The sequence below is a fragment of the Anarhichas minor genome, unplaced genomic scaffold, assembly GCF_050575085.1.
Source record: "Anarhichas minor isolate MPS153535 unplaced genomic scaffold, ASM5057508v1 ptg000047l, whole genome shotgun sequence".
NCBI lineage: Eukaryota > Metazoa > Chordata > Actinopteri > Perciformes > Anarhichadidae > Anarhichas > Anarhichas minor.
In genome coordinates this window covers 1,018,559-1,033,809 of record NW_027466493.1, presented here as the reverse complement: position 1 = coordinate 1,033,809, position 15,251 = coordinate 1,018,559, and the positions used below count along the sequence as shown (strand labels likewise).

At 44.8% G+C, this 15,251-nt stretch overlaps 1 protein-coding gene across 1 annotated transcript; it reads left to right on the top strand.

Moving 5' to 3' along the window:
* Positions 1 to 1,069: 1,069 nt before the first annotated feature.
* On the top strand, positions 1,070 to 15,159 carry ppp4r4 (protein phosphatase 4, regulatory subunit 4). The gene is made up of 25 exons (XM_076112171.1): positions 1,070 to 1,180; positions 2,745 to 2,818; positions 3,690 to 3,792; positions 3,919 to 4,066; positions 4,919 to 4,992; positions 5,434 to 5,540; positions 6,234 to 6,341; positions 6,417 to 6,538; positions 6,607 to 6,726; positions 7,966 to 8,105; positions 8,195 to 8,314; positions 8,677 to 8,754; positions 9,025 to 9,108; positions 9,247 to 9,420; positions 9,506 to 9,611; positions 9,904 to 10,051; positions 10,532 to 10,676; positions 10,929 to 10,967; positions 11,069 to 11,140; positions 11,219 to 11,282; positions 11,474 to 11,551; positions 12,561 to 12,651; positions 13,367 to 13,428; positions 13,548 to 14,016; positions 14,894 to 15,159. Exons 1-25 carry the CDS (start codon positions 1,070 to 1,072, stop codon positions 14,937 to 14,939), a joined length of 2,883 nt encoding a protein of 960 aa, XP_075968286.1. The 3' UTR covers positions 14,940 to 15,159.
* Positions 15,160 to 15,251: the final 92 nt, after the last annotated feature.

Below are 15,251 nucleotides of genomic sequence, written 5' to 3'. Positions count from 1 at the left end.
CGTTATCCCGGGTTAGTCCGGTTCTGGTCCGGGTTCAGCCCGGTTCTGGTCATCCAGACTTTATCCCCAGTCAGCTTCACAAATCTTCATTCATATTTCTGACTATTCTACCGATCACAGATCGAACCGGACCTGCAGTAGCTTAGAGACCGTGAAAGAGGGTCTGAAGTCCGGATCGATGAGCTTTACGTTGATCCGGTAACGTGTGTAACGTGTGTAACGGGTGTAACGTCCTCCGTGTTTGTCAGTGATAAAGGCTGCTGGTTCACTCAGCGTGGGCCGACATGAGTCGGCGATGTTTCAGGGTTTCCGCACTGCGAGCTTTAACCGACACAGACGCGTTAAAGCGCAACAGATGTAGCGCAGTCCGGCGTGACGCTCCTAACGGACAGCACGGAACCATAGAACCGGGTCCGGACTGGACCTGAACGAGCCTTTGTAGGGGTGCTGGATGTCCGCCGAAGAGAGAAACACATCCACTGTCTCCGTTACATGTGTGATGTTCACGGATTGTTACATTCTTAGTCCCGTTAAACAGTGAAAACGTTCAGTAACGAGACTTTAGGACCGAGTCCGGTGTGACTGGAGTGTTTTAACGGCCTGAGAGGAACAGATCCTCCGGTAACTACGAAGGTTTGTTTCTTATGCACAATCTGCTTCAAGGTTGTTGTGTCGGAGAGAGACAGAGAGAGGATCTGGGTCGGGATCGGATCACCTGGTGGTCTCACTGAAACCAACCTGGGTATTCTATTCAACAGATGCTCCTCAGGAAAGTGGAGATTTGACTGAACTAATCGCAGCCCGGAGGACTTAATATGCTCCGAATAGAAGAATGGACCGCGGTGATCTGTGAAGTGTTCACTTTGAATCTCTGACCGGTCGCTACGTTCACAGAAGAGCGAAGATTTCTTCAATCATCAGAATTGTGAACGGAGTCTGGCGTGACGGACACAGAGCGGGGATCTCCTTGGAAACAGCCCCCTGCCTCTCTCTCCTCCTCTCAGGGATGCTTGTCTCTCACATCTCCCACTAACACCCAGTGTGGTACTGGGAGCCTTCCAGTGACCAGATGTTCTCCAGCAGCAGGATGACGGTGAACCAGTCCAGCCTGCTGTACGGACCGCTGGAGGAGCTGCAGGAGCTGGCCTTCATCGAGAGGCCGATCCGCAGGAGTCTCAAGGTCTGTAACCTCTTTATGATGATAATAATAATAATAATAATAAACATGATGAACATGAATAACATGACGTTGCTTCTCTTCGTCATCACCACTCATGTGAATGTGTAGTGATGAAGATGAAGATGAGAATGTGACATGTGTGAGTCAGTGGGAGGAAGATGAGCAGAGGGGAGACCCGCTATCTGCGCAGCATGACGCAGTTTCTGTCTGTCTGTCTGACCGTCTGTCTCACTTCAGACAGACAGACAGACAGCTGGTCTCCCGTTCTTCTGTCACTGTCAAATCCATCGATATTAATAATCAATGAGTCACACCAAATCTATCATTTATAATCTAGAATTTACATTTATTGTTTTTAATATCGTTCACATATTAACATATTAACGTATTAACATATCAATACATTAACATATAAACATATTAACATATTGATACATTAGCATATACAGATATAAAAAACTGATATCTTTCACATATTAGCATATTAACATTTTAGATCAGGGGTCTTCAACGTTTTTCAGGCCAAGGACCCCCGAACTGATAGAGAGATGGAGCAGGGACCCCCGACTATATATATTGTATACAACATATAAACATATTAACATATTAGAATATTAGCATATTCATACATTAACATATAGACATATTAACATATTAACATCATTCATCCTCAATAATCAGTTCATGCTCATAAATGGTTCTATAATAAATGAACGTTCAGTATTTGTTATATCTTTTATGATTATAACTGTTTTACTTCATTATCATCAATTAACTGAATAAACAACACTGATGATAATAAATCATAAACACAGTTATTATATCTTTATACACTGATTATATCTGATAAATGTAAACCTGACAAACCAAAAGTTATTTACTGTTTATTAATATTAAATTAATAGTGAACAATTAATCACTGATATCAGATGATATTAATGATTATAAAACATATTTACTTATGTGAAGAATCATCATTTATGTTTCAACTGTTTAATAATTATTATTAATAATTATTATTAATAAACCTCAAGCTGAAGTGGGCGGGGCCAAGAGCTGATTCGTTTTCTTCTTCTTCTCTCACTGAGAACTATGTGGGAGAAGGGGTGGGGCTTAATGTTGATGATGACGTTAGGGGGCGGGGTCTGTGAGTCTTCTTATGGGCGGAAACCCGACGTCAGGACGACGCAGTCACACAACCCCATTTCTTCCTGCTCACACACACACAGACACATTTATTTTCAATGTAGATGTCTGATCTCTCTCTCTCTCTCTCTCTCTCTATATATATATATATATATATATATTTATATATATTTATACACACACAGACACACACACAGAGTATATTATGTAACAGATGACCCTCATTAAAGGGTTAACCTCACTGACTTTCTCTGGAAGGTATTTTTGATTAATTTGGTCTCATTGTTAAATCATGTTAACAATGAGACAATGAGCTGATATGATTCATATCATATCATATTATATTATATTAAGATTATGAATTTAAAAACTGTTACAATCTGTGGGTTTAATTATCAAAATGTGTTTGTTGTTTCAGACCGCAGAGGAGATTGATCAGCTGACTGTGGATGAAGACCTGAACGACATTGAGAGAGCCGTCTACCTGCTCAGGTAAGAGCTGAATACCTGTTCAGGTAAGAGCTGAATACTTGTTCAGGTAAGAGCTGAATACCTGTTCAGGTAAGAGCTGAATAATTGCTCAGGTAAGAGCTGAATACCTGCTCAGGTAAGAGCTGAATATCTGTTCAGATAAGAGCTGAATACCTGCTCAGGTAAGAGCTGAATACTTGTTCAGGTAAGAGCTGAATACCTGCTCAGGTAAGAGCTGAATACCTGTTCAGATAAGAGCTGAATACCTGTTCAGGTAAGAGCTGAATACCTGCTCAGGTAAGAGCTGAATATCTGTTCAGGTAAGAGCTGAATACTTGTTCAGGTAAGAGCTGAATACCTGTTCAGGTAAGAGCTGATTACCTGTTCAGGTAAGAGCTGAATATCTGTTCAGGTAAGAGCTGAATATCTGTTCAGGTAAGAGCTGAAAAAAACCCAACATTAGCATAAAGATCAACACAGCCAAGTTAGCCCCTTTAAGCATGACCTAAGCTTAGTTAGCGACCGCTACACATTTGTTTTAAGTCGATGAAGATTCAAGTAGTTGGCTATTATGAAATGTTGGGTTTCCATCCTTAGTCTTATAAACGCTACATATAAGAGGAAAGTATACTTACATGTGGACACGAAAGCATTTGCATCGTCCATGTTTTTTGTTTTCGTGATCCAACCTGCCAATATTTAGAAATACTGGGAGATGATTTTGATCCTTGACTGAGAAAAGGGAGATTTTATTTTCAGCATTATTCTGATCTAGATTCCAAGTCTTGAAATACCTGATGTCAGATGTGGAGTCCCTCAGGGTTCAATTTTAGGTCCTTGGTTGTTTAATCCATAAATAGTCACTTGAGATGTATATTTCCTCTGTTATCAGTGTGGGTCAGGAGGTGCAGAGAGCGAGCGTCATCAGTAACCTGCCGTGCCTCGTCCGTCAGAATCCAGCTGAGACATTCCGTCGGGTCGTACCAAAGGTCCGGGTATGTACACAGTAAAATTTGTCCGAATTATATCAGTGCTGTCGGTACTACAGGTGGGCAGCAAGTGGACAGTCAATTTGGGAAATGACGGGTGTGTCATTCAGGTAACCTGTCTGTCTGACTCAGGAGGTCTTGAATGGAGCTGGAGCAGAGATCCAGCTGGCAGCGGCGGCGTCGTTCTTAACCATCCTGCAGGACGACATCATCCTGATCCACACTCACACTTTCTCCATCCTGAAGACCGTCCTGCTGCACCTGAACCACCGAGACACAGGTAACATGTACATGAACCACAGACACACAGTTAACATACAATGAACCACAGACACACAGGTAACATGTACATGAACCACAGACACACAGGTAACATACAATGAACCACAGACACACAGGTAACATACAAGGAACCACAGACACACAGGTAACATACAAGGAACCACAGACACACAGGTAACATACAATGAACCACAGACACACAGGTAACATACAATGAACCACAGACACACAGGTAACATATAAGGAACCACAGACACACAGGTAACATACAATGAGCCACAGACACACAGGTAACATAACCTGAACCACAGACACACAGGTAACATACAAGGAACCACAGACACACAGGTAACATACAAGGAACCACAGACACACAGGTAACATACAATGAACCACAGACACACAGGTAACATACAATGAACCACAGACACACAGGTAACATATAAGGAACCACAGACACACAGGTAACATACAATGAACCACAGACACACAGGTAACATAACCTGAACCACAGACACACAGGTAACATACAATGAACCACAGACACACAGGTAACATACAATGAACCACAGACACACAGGTAACATACAATGAACAGTGTATTCTGTGTATTTTCACTTCATTTTACATAAACACACGATTGTAAAATCCCGAAGCACATGAAATCACAGTAGATTACATTGAATTTGTTACATCCTGATACATTTACATTGATAAAAGTAAATAATTAATGTTAATATTGACATTGATCTTGACGTTGATGCTTACGTTGTTGTTGACATTAATATGAAGCTAATATTTAAACCTACATGTTGACATTAATGTTGACGTTGCCGTGTTTATTTGACAGTGGTGAGCAACGCCTGGTTGGAGACCCTGCTGTCGGCCATCAACGCTCTACCCAAAGAGACCATCAAACAGGAGGTAGAGTGATCAAGGTTATTGATTAATACCTTTCACCAGAATTATTAATCAGTATTAGTATAGTTAAAAGTACTACATTATAACATCACTCAAGGCAGGCAACTAGATTTGGGACATGAAATACCCAGCTCACCTCTCTAACTGTCTTTCTGTCTCTTACCTGTCTCTACTTCTCTCTACCTGTCTCTCCAGCTTTTCCAATTAACCTGTCTAATTGCATTGTTTTCCATATCCTGGACCTTCTTCACTCTGTTTACTATTCTTCTCTGTCCATTTCTTTCTGTACCTGTCTGTCTCTCCATGTGTGGAAGGCACTGTAACTCGCTGTCTCGCTGTCTCTCTTTCGCTGTCTCTATCTGTCCTTGTCTACCTGTTCAGGGCTTCTAGTGTATAAACCCCAGCTGTCTCTCTCTTTGTACCTGTCTGTCTTTTTCTCTGCAGGTGCTGAACCCTCTCCTTTATCAGTCTCAGCTGTCTCACTCTCTTCAGGCTCGTCTGGCTAGCTGTCGAATTTTAGGGAAAGTCGCCTGCAAGTTCGACCCTCACATGTGAGCTGCAGTACTACTGTAGCACTACACACTGTGTACTGTGGTACTACACTCACTATATACTGTAATACTACACACACACACACACTGTATACACACACTTTATACTGTACTACTACACACACACTGTATATTGTAACACTACAAACACACTATAAACAGGTGTGTCGTTAGACCTGGTCTCCTACTAACAGGTGTGTCTTTAGACCTGGTCCCCCACTAACAGGTGTGTCTTTAGACCTGGTCCCCTACTACCAGGTGTGTCTTTAGACCTGGTCCCCCACTAACGGGTCTGTCTTTAGACCTGGTCTCCTACTAACAGGTGTGTCTTTAGACCTGGTCCCCCACTAACAGGTGTGTCCTTAGACCTGGTCTCCTACTAACAGGTGTGTCTTTAGACCTGGTCCCAGACTAACAGGTGTGTCTTTAGACCTGGTCTCCTACTAACAGGTGTGTCTTTAGACCTGGTCCCCTACTACCAGGTGTGTCTTTAGACCTGGTCCCCCACTAACAGGTGTGTCTTTAGACCTGGTCCCCTACTACCAGGTGTGTCTTTAGACCTGGTCCCCCACTAACAGGTGTGTCTTTAGACCTGGTCCCCCACTAACAGGTCTGTCTTTAGACCTGGCCCCCCACTAACAGGTGTGTCTTTAGACCTGGTCCCCCACTAACAGGTGTGTTCCTGTGTATCAGAGTGAAGAAGGACCTGCTGCCTCTGGTCCGGTCTCTGTGTCAGGATGTGGAGTTGGAGGTCCGGGCCTGTATGTGCCGTCAGCTGGAGAACATCTCCAGAGCGTCGGGGTAAACTTCACAAACACTGAATGAAACAAACATAAACAAACATCCTGCTGTGATGTCACAGTGTTTCTCCTTCAGGGTGGACGACACCAGGACCGAGCTGCTTCCTGAACTGGTGGAGCTCGCCAGAGACGAGGAGAGCAGCGTCCGCCTCGCCGCCTTCGACACCATCATCAACCTGATGGAGATGATGGACGGTGGTGAGTCAGACTGTGAGCTTTAATATCTACATAAAGTCACATTCTCTAAACACGTCTTCCTCTCTCAGATGACAGACTGCATGTCGTGGTTCCCATGGTGATGTCCGTGTGCGAGGCATCGCAGGCGGACGAAGCCGTCGTGGCGTCTTTGTCGTTCCAGTTTGGGAAAGTCTGCAGCGGACTGGCAGGTGAGACTCTGATGTCACACAGTGGAAACAGTAGAGTCACATTCTACTGAAACCAAAGCAGAGTGAGTTCACATCAAGACGGCGCAGGGGTGGCAGCGGTTAGCAAGAGGTTTCTGGGTTGGACCCGCCGGCCATCTTGGGATCTCCTGTGTGGAGTTTGCATGAGCTTCTCTTAAAGGAGGACCAGGACCGTGACTGTGAGTTCTGGTCCAGGTGTGGAGAGCGTTGCTGTGAGTTCCTGTGTCTCTGATGAGTGCTGGTTGAGTTGCTGTGTCTCTGATGAGTGCTGGTTGAGTTGCTGTGTCTCTGATGAGTGCTGGTTGAGTTGCTGTGTCTCTGATGAGTGCTGGTTGAGTTGCTGTGTCTCTGATGAGTGGTTGAGTTGCTGTGTCTCTGATGGTTGGTGGTTGAGTTCCTGTGTCTCTGATGAGTGCTGGTTGAGTTGCTGTGTCTCTGATGAGTGCTGGTTGAGTTGCTGTGTCTCTGATGAGTGGTTGAGTTGCTGTGTCTCTGATGAGTGCTGGTTGAGTTGCTGTGTCTCTGATGAGTGCTGGTTGAGTTGCTGTGTCTCTGATGAGTGGTTGAGTTGCTGTGTCTCTGATGGTTGGTGGTTGAGTTCCTGTGTCTCTGATGAGTGCTGGTTGAGTTCCTGTGTCTCTGATGAGTGCTGGTTGAGTTGCTGTGTCTCTGATGAGTGCTGGTTGAGTTGCTGTGTCTCTGATGAGTGGTTGAGTTGCTGTGTCTCTGATGAGTGCTGGTTGAGTTGCTGTGTCTCTGATGAGTGGTTGAGTTGCTGTGTCTCTGATGGTTGGTGGTTGAGTTCCTGTGTCTCTGATGAGTGCTGGTTGAGTTCCTGTGTCTCTGATGAGTGCTGGTTGAGTTGCTGTGTCTCTGATGAGTGCTGGTTGAGTTGCTGTGTCTCTGATGAGTGGTTGAGTTGCTGTGTCTCTGATGAGTGCTGGTTGAGTTCCTGTGTCTCTGATGAGTGCTGGTTGAGTTCCTGTGTCTCTGATGAGTGGTTGAGTTGCTGTGTCTCTGATGGTTGCTGGTTGAGTTGCTGTGTCTCTGATGAGTGCTGGTTGAGTTCCTGTGTCTCTGATGAGTGCTGGTTGAGTTGCTGTGTCTCTGATGAGTGCTGGTTGAGTTCCTGTGTCTCTGATGAGTGCTGGTTGCGTTGCTGTGTCTCTGATGAGTCTGGTTGCGTTGCTGTGTCACTGATGATTGCTGGTTGCGTTGCAGGCTCCCTGTCAGACGAGGAGAAGGGCCGGTTGCTGCAGAGGTTTAAGGTTCTGTGTGTCGCTGGGTTGCAGACTGAAGGAAACCAGACTGACTGCAATGAGTCAACACTGATCCGTTGCAACTGTTGCTACAACCTGCCGGTACAATCAGCAACAGAGATTCAGGTTTCAGTTCAACGTTCACTCCACCAGACAACTGGTGTCACTTCCTGTTTGCTCTCCCTCTCCAGGCCATGGTGGTGTTTGCTGACTCGACTCACTTCCTGTCAGAGCTCTACCCGTCTTTCTCCGGTCTTTGCTGTGACCCACAAGTCAGCGTTCGACGAAGTGCTGCAGCCAGTTTCCACCAGGTGAGATAACAGAGACCACATGAACAACCAGTATCCTGGTTATGGGTCTGTTCTCTGAGTCTTTGATTGAAAATGGGGTCAATGAAGTCTAAGGGAGCGTGGTTTAAGGAAGGAACCTGAAGGTTTCATCCTCTTAGCAGGAAGGGGATCAGGACCCTGAAGCAGCTGTTGAGGTATAATATAAATATATAAGGAGTAATATTAAAAAACACAGAAGTCAATTGTTGAATTTTAAAGTTTTTTGACTGTAAATTTGCCGACTGGCAGAATAAAACAACAGCTCTTTATGTAAGTTCATAGTTTGTAAGTCTTAAAGCCGTCTTCTCTGATGTCACATGTTTGACTCCGCCCCTTCCTGTCAGGTGGTGAAGCTGCTGGGTTCAAACGTCCAGCTGGTCCACAAAGAGCTGCTGGCTCTGCTGCAGGATGAAGCTCTGGAGGTCAGTCAGGACGCAACGGGAATGTTGTGGTAGTTTTCTGGTTTTTGGAATGATTTGTAGGTTCTTCTTTAGTTATTTATTTTGTATTTGTTTATTTTGTTCTATTTTGTATTTTGACATTTTTTATTGATGTGCCCAGTTTGCAGCTCATACTTGTAGGAATAGACGCATAGATCCAAACCTTTCAATGCACAAAACGTTGAACAGACCGTGTGTGTAGCTTTTTATTTCTAATGTTGTTTCTCAGAGCTTTGACTGTTGTTATTTCAGGTGTTGGACGCTCTCATGAATCACCTGGAGGAAACTCTGGAGGCGGTTCTGACCAGAGGAGAGAACCTGGTGCTGGACAACAAGGTGGGGAAACCAGCCTCCAACACTGAAATCAGGATTAATATCTGTGTGTTTCTTTTTCCTGTTGCCTCTCTCACCTCGGTTCTCTCATGTCCTCTGATTCTTCTACGTTCCCTTGCGGTTCCTGTGGTTCCTCATCAGTTCCCGGAGCTGCTGTCGGCTCTGCTGTCGGTGGAGCAGAAGGTCGGATGTTCTCTGCGTTGGCGGCTGCATGAGAAGCTGCTGCAGCGTTACAGCTGTCTGGCCCGACTTCTGCCTGGAGAAGTGCTGCACCAGAACTTCTCCCCCCGCATCTTCACCATCCTCACCACTAATGTCAGCAACTACGACACACGACTCAATACAGGTGAACCAGGTGAACAGACAGGTAACCCTCCCCCTACGCTTGTTGCTGTTGCAGAAGGTGTTGCCGGTTCAGAGAGAGGCAGCTCGGACGTTCTGCACATTTCTGCGTTACAACCGCAAACACGAGCAGCGTCAAGAGATGATGGAGCGACTGATCCAAGGTCAGAATACTGTGGTCCTTCAGGTGATCTCATGTATGAACAGGGGACCTCGTAGGTCAGAGTACTGTGGTCCTTCAGGTGGTCTCATGTATGAACAGGTGACCTCGTAGGTCAGAGTACTGTGGCCCTTCAGGTGGTCTCATGTATGAACAGGGGACCTCGTAGACCTCCCTGTGACATCCCTTTGAAAGGCTTTACTTAAATCCATCAAAACCTCCTTCCTCCTACTTCCTGTCTAAGTTGCTGCAGTCAGAAGACTTAAGATCTGTTGATGGTTCTCCTGTTGTTTCAGATCTGGCTCAGGGGCGGAGCTACTGGAACCGCTTGAGGTTCCTCGATGTTTGTGAAACGGCCTCTGAGATTTTCTCCAGAAAATACTTTAACAAATACTTCCTGGTTCCAGCGCTGGAGCTGGTCCACGACCCCGTGGCCAACGTCAGGTAGGTCTGTCAGTGAGACAGGTAGACTCTGTCTCTCTGGCATCAGATGTGACAAACCTGTCTGCTCACCTGTCTGTCTGTTCACCTGTCTGTCTGCACACCTGTCTGTCTGTTCACCTGTCTGTCTGTTCAACTGAATGTCTGCTCACCTGTCTGTCTGTTCACCTGACTGTCTGCTCACCTGTCTGTCTGCTCACCTGACTGTCTGCTCACCTGTCTGTCTGCTCACCTGACTGTCTGCTCACCTGTCTGTCTGTTCACCTGTCTGTCTGTTCACCTGTCTGTCTGTTCACCTGTCTGTCTGCACACCTGTCTGTCTGTTCACCTGTCTGTCTGTTCAACTGACTGTCTGCTCACCTGTCTGTCTGTTCACCTGACTGTCTGCTCACCTGACTGTCTGCTCACCTGACTGTCTGCTCACCTGTCTGTCTATTCACCTGACTGTCTGTTCACCTGTCTGTCTGCTCACCTGTCTGTCAGGTACAAGCTGTGCCAGTTGTTGCCCAGATTGCGTTCATCGCTCCGTCTGCCGGCCGACAAACAGCTGCTGCAGCAGCTCGACTTCTGCGTCCAGAAACTCCTCTGCAGAGAAAAAGACAAGGACGTGGTGGCCACGATCCGCAAGGTAACATCTGGACTAACAGAGACCAGTACAGACCTCCTGTCACTTTCTGCAGGTCTATTAATGTAGTCTACTGAGACCAGTACAGACCCACTATCAGAAGACTGTGAGAAATGTCTCCCGTAGCTGTGCCTACGGTGTATAGATAGATACTAAACTGTAAGTCGCTTTGGATAAAAGCATCTGCTAAATGACTGTAATGTAATGTAATGTAAAATAATAACATGTGTTAAATGTGGTCTTATTGTTTTTCAGACAGTCCTGGAACTGGACAAACTGGACCTGGCAGAGCCTGTAAGCACCTTGTTTTCATAAAGGACTGATCTGTAAATCACAGCTGAGAGTTTGGTTTCACTTTAAACTCGATCTCCATCTAGTATGTTGTGTGTTTGCAGTTTCACAAGAGGCAGGAGAGGGATTTACTGGACCAGAAGAAGGAGAAGGAAGAGAATCTGCTGCTGGAGATGGTGAGTCTGAAGCTGATAGTTCCTCTTGAGTCTGAATCACTTCCTGTTTTGTTTTCATGACGTCTCCTTTGTCGTCAGGAGCAGCTGGAGCGCCAGCAGAGTGAAGGAAAGCTGAACTCTGAGAAACATACAGAGAGGAAACGTGAGCAAAACTCTCATTTCACTTTAAGATGATTCAGTGTCTGCTGGTATATTTTCAATCTGGAGTATCTGGATATATGTAATGGAAAAGTTGTGTATCTTTTTGGCCAACTTGTATTCCTGGTCAGAGTTAATTCATCATAGTGCGTTTCTGCTCTGTAGTCCAGTTTGTAAACTGTATTTTTTTGACAGGAAGAGACAGTAAAACCAGTCTATCTGCCATCAAATCCATGTCTGTGTCTTCGTCTGGAAACACCTTGTCGTCCTCCGGTAAGAAAAGATATTAATATTAAATATTAATAAAACAACGACGAGCTGCAATGGTTTTTGTGGCCACTGAGAAAATGTTCCACTGGTGAGCTTTGAACACAATCAATTAACTCTTGTTGAATTAGTATTCATTCAAAGCTATCATCAATATTTTTGCTATCAATGAAATGACAAAGTGAAACCAGTGCGACATGTTGTGTTTCTCTGGTTATGATGAACCTCAGAAGGAAGATCATCTGAATTAGCAGCTCATCTCGTCTTTAAGGAGCTTCATAGTGACTTTCAGCTCATTGTTTATCTTACCGGCTCATTGAAGAGGAAGCAGGGGACACGCCCCCCCTCAATATCTACAACGTGAATCCCCCCCACAGCAATAACACCATGGAAGTAGCTGCACACTTTTATTTTGAAGAACTGCTAGAATAATAATCCTAGTTTATGATGGACATTTGCACTAATTTCACGCTCAACACTTTCTAGAGTCGTTTTCAGAGAATTAGCTGTAAAAAGCCTCGGTTCACTACCTGCTCAGCAGCAAACAGCAGACTCGGTTAGAGGCCAGCTGCTGAACATAGTGGAGCATTTAGCAGCTAAAGAGACACACATTTCCCTCAGGAGGTGGTGGAGACCCAAACAGAGCTAAAAGAGAGAATATTGGACTCACATTCATCAGGTGACACAAACACAAAGACTCCTATGAGTTCACTTCCTGTTTCTGTTGAAGTGGACAAAAACATCAGTTTAAAGGTCGTAGAAGTACACAGTATTACGTCCTGCAGGTGACACAACATGAAATCGACTTTGTGTAGCTGAAAACATCTTTAAGTGTTGGCAGTTTGGTAAAGTGGAACAGTTTCTGCACAAGTCACAACATTACTCCAGTATTCACAGGTTCGGTACCTGACAGTAAACGTAGTAGCTCATCTCAGAACATCATCAATACAAACCATGATGATGATGATGAAGATGATGATGATGATGATGAAGATGATGATTCTTCTTCTTACAGGTAAAGAGATGAGGAAGGCTAAACTGTCGAGGAGTCGATCTCTCAGCAGTCAGCCGACGACGTCCAAACCTGCCAACTCAGACCGACCTCTGTAAGACCTGCAAGCCTTCCTTCTCTTTAAACTCGAAACACCAGCTTCAGGTTTCAGTCTCTCAGGGTTCAGTAGCAGAACCACAACCACAACCAGAACTGTTTATTGCCAAGTATGTTACACAGACAAGGAATTCTGCTCGGTGAATGGTGCGTTACAGTAAACTCAACAGTATAAGACATCATTTAAAATGAGAAAATATGACAATTTATGTGGTAAACTAACAAACAAAATAAGAGTACATTACAAGTGTCAAGTGTATTTTAATATAGAAAAGTTGTGCAAGGGTGTATAACTGTAATTATTATCACATTTTAGTTTTCATCACCTTTCCGTCGTCGTTCACTCAATAGTATGAAGTCTTTAACGTGACATTGACCTGCTTGTCAAGGTTCAAGGTTTTTAAAATGGGTTTTAAAACGAGGAAGGACCAGTTCTCCAACACTCTGTCCTCAAGGTCGTTCATGAGACTGATGAGAAAGGTTTGGTTTCAGGAGATAAAGCTGTGTGTCGTCAGCATACGAGTGTTTTTGGGGGAATCATGTACTTAGAAACAGAAGGGGACCGAGGACGGAGCCGACCCTGTTCTGGATCTACCAAGATGTCTCGGTCCACTGGATCAAACGCCGTGCTGAGATCAAGACAATCTGTGATCTGATGTTGAAAACAAGGTTCAAGTGTTCTTAATGTTTTGTTTTCTGGCTCTGTGTTTCAGGAAAGTGAAGGAGATGAGCAGCATGTCTGGACCCGGGAAGTCCTCCATGTCACTGAGCAAAGGTACCACCTCCTTATTTAACACAGGCTCTGTCGAAAGTCAGGTAGTGGTTTTCAGGACTGTAGAACCACTACGGTTCAGGAGGACACATCTTTATTCACACATCACTTGTGTTTTATAGATGACCCCTTGAGGACTGCCCATTTCTCTACCGCGACCCAGTCCACCTCCTCCATGCCAGTCCTGATCCGCAGCAACACCACCAGCCTCTTGGAGAGGGCCAGTACCCTGGACCACAGGACCAGCAGCCTAGATCAGAGAGATCATAGAACCAGTACCCTGGACCACAGGACCAGCAGCCTAGATCAGAGAGATCATAGAACCAGTACTCTGGACCACAGAACCTGTAACATGGACCACAGGAACAATATGATGGAGCAGAGAACAGGTACAATGGACCATAGAACCACTACCATTGATCAGAGAGACCACAGAACCAGTACCTTGGACCATAGAACCATTGACCAGAGAGACCACAGGACCAGTACCCTGGACCATAGAGACCATAGGATCAGTACCATGGACCAGCGCAGTAAAACAATGGACCGGGGTTGTGGGGTGAAGGACAGCCAGTCCAGAAAGCTGTCAATGTGAGTTCTTACCAAATGTTCTGGAGGTAGAATTCTACGAGTTAATGATCCCACGTGTTTTTTACAGTTTGTAACCCAAAGTCCGCTCAGACCAGATCCAGGAGTGGCCCTCATACAAGGTTCTCTCTGAGTTCATTGAACCAATCACAACGTCTGAGACCATCCCTCCCTGAATCACTCCTCCACAGTAATTCAAGGAGGGGTCAACAAAACCCTCTGGATTAGTTTCAACTAGTTCAATATGGACCAGATGTTTAGTCTCTTGTGGTTCCACTGTCACAACATAAAAGAATCCTGTCCAGCTGTAACCTGGGTTTTACCTGGTTTATCCCCATTTTAACCCCGTTATTGTTTAGTCCAGACTTAGTCCAATCCTTGTGCCTTAGTTTAGCTCTACTTTGACCCAGTTTTAGCCCTAAATAATCATTATCTGATCCCCAACCAAACCCTTCACCTTTTCATCTACGCTTTAGTTTATTGATTCTTTGTGGCTCACTTGGCCCCGATGGACCATCTTACTCCTCGACCAACCCTTATTCATCCCTGTGATCGTTTACTCTGATCATGTGTTGTTTATCCTGTTTTAGTCGTAGCTTTTCTCGTTAAATCCATTTTTGAAGCAGCTGTAAACTGGTAGCCAGTGGATGCTCATTGTGCCCTATAAACACCGTGAACCAAAGCAAACCAGAATGCTTCTGATACTAAAACCGTGTTACGTTGCCCGATTCTGGATATAAATACAGAATTTATTGATAGAAATTAGTTTCTGGTTAAACCCCGTCTAAACTCAGTTTAGCCCTGGTTTTGTTTACTTTAGTCTTAATTCAACCTCACCTTGTCAAATGATTTATGAGCTGTTTTGTTTTCTATTCTACAGAAACAGGAAGTCAAACTCTTTCAGCGTCCAGTCAGGAAGAGACTGAAGATGATGATGTCATCGTACCGCCACCAGGCCACGAGCCAATCAGCAGTCAGGGTTCACAAGTTTAAAGACGAGTAAAGGCTTACCCAGAATGCAACAGGACATCTGATCTACTGAGCACTGTGTATTCTAATGATCTCATCCTGTCTCCTGATTGGTTCAGTAAACACATACAAACTTGTGTTCTTATTGGTTCGTGTTCCACATGCTGACACGCGATTGGTCGGATGAATGTTCTCTGGCTCCATATAACTGTGTTGATTGTTTTTTAGAACATGTGATGTCACTGTGCTGTTTCATGACATCAGGTGTT

What these genes read in the sequence shown, in the direction of transcription:
- ppp4r4 (XM_076112171.1), top strand. Translation starts at nt 1,070, where the DNA reads ATGTTCTCCAGCAGCAGGATGACGGTGAACCAGTCCAGCCTGCTGTAC. An exon ending in GGGTCGTACCAAAGGTCCGG is followed by an intron (nt 3,793 to 3,918) that starts GTATGTACACAG and finishes TGTCTGACTCAG; the next exon opens with GAGGTCTTGAATGGAGCTGG. An exon ending in GATGGAGATGATGGACGGTG is followed by an intron (nt 6,539 to 6,606) that starts GTGAGTCAGACT and finishes TTCCTCTCTCAG; the next exon opens with ATGACAGACTGCATGTCGTG.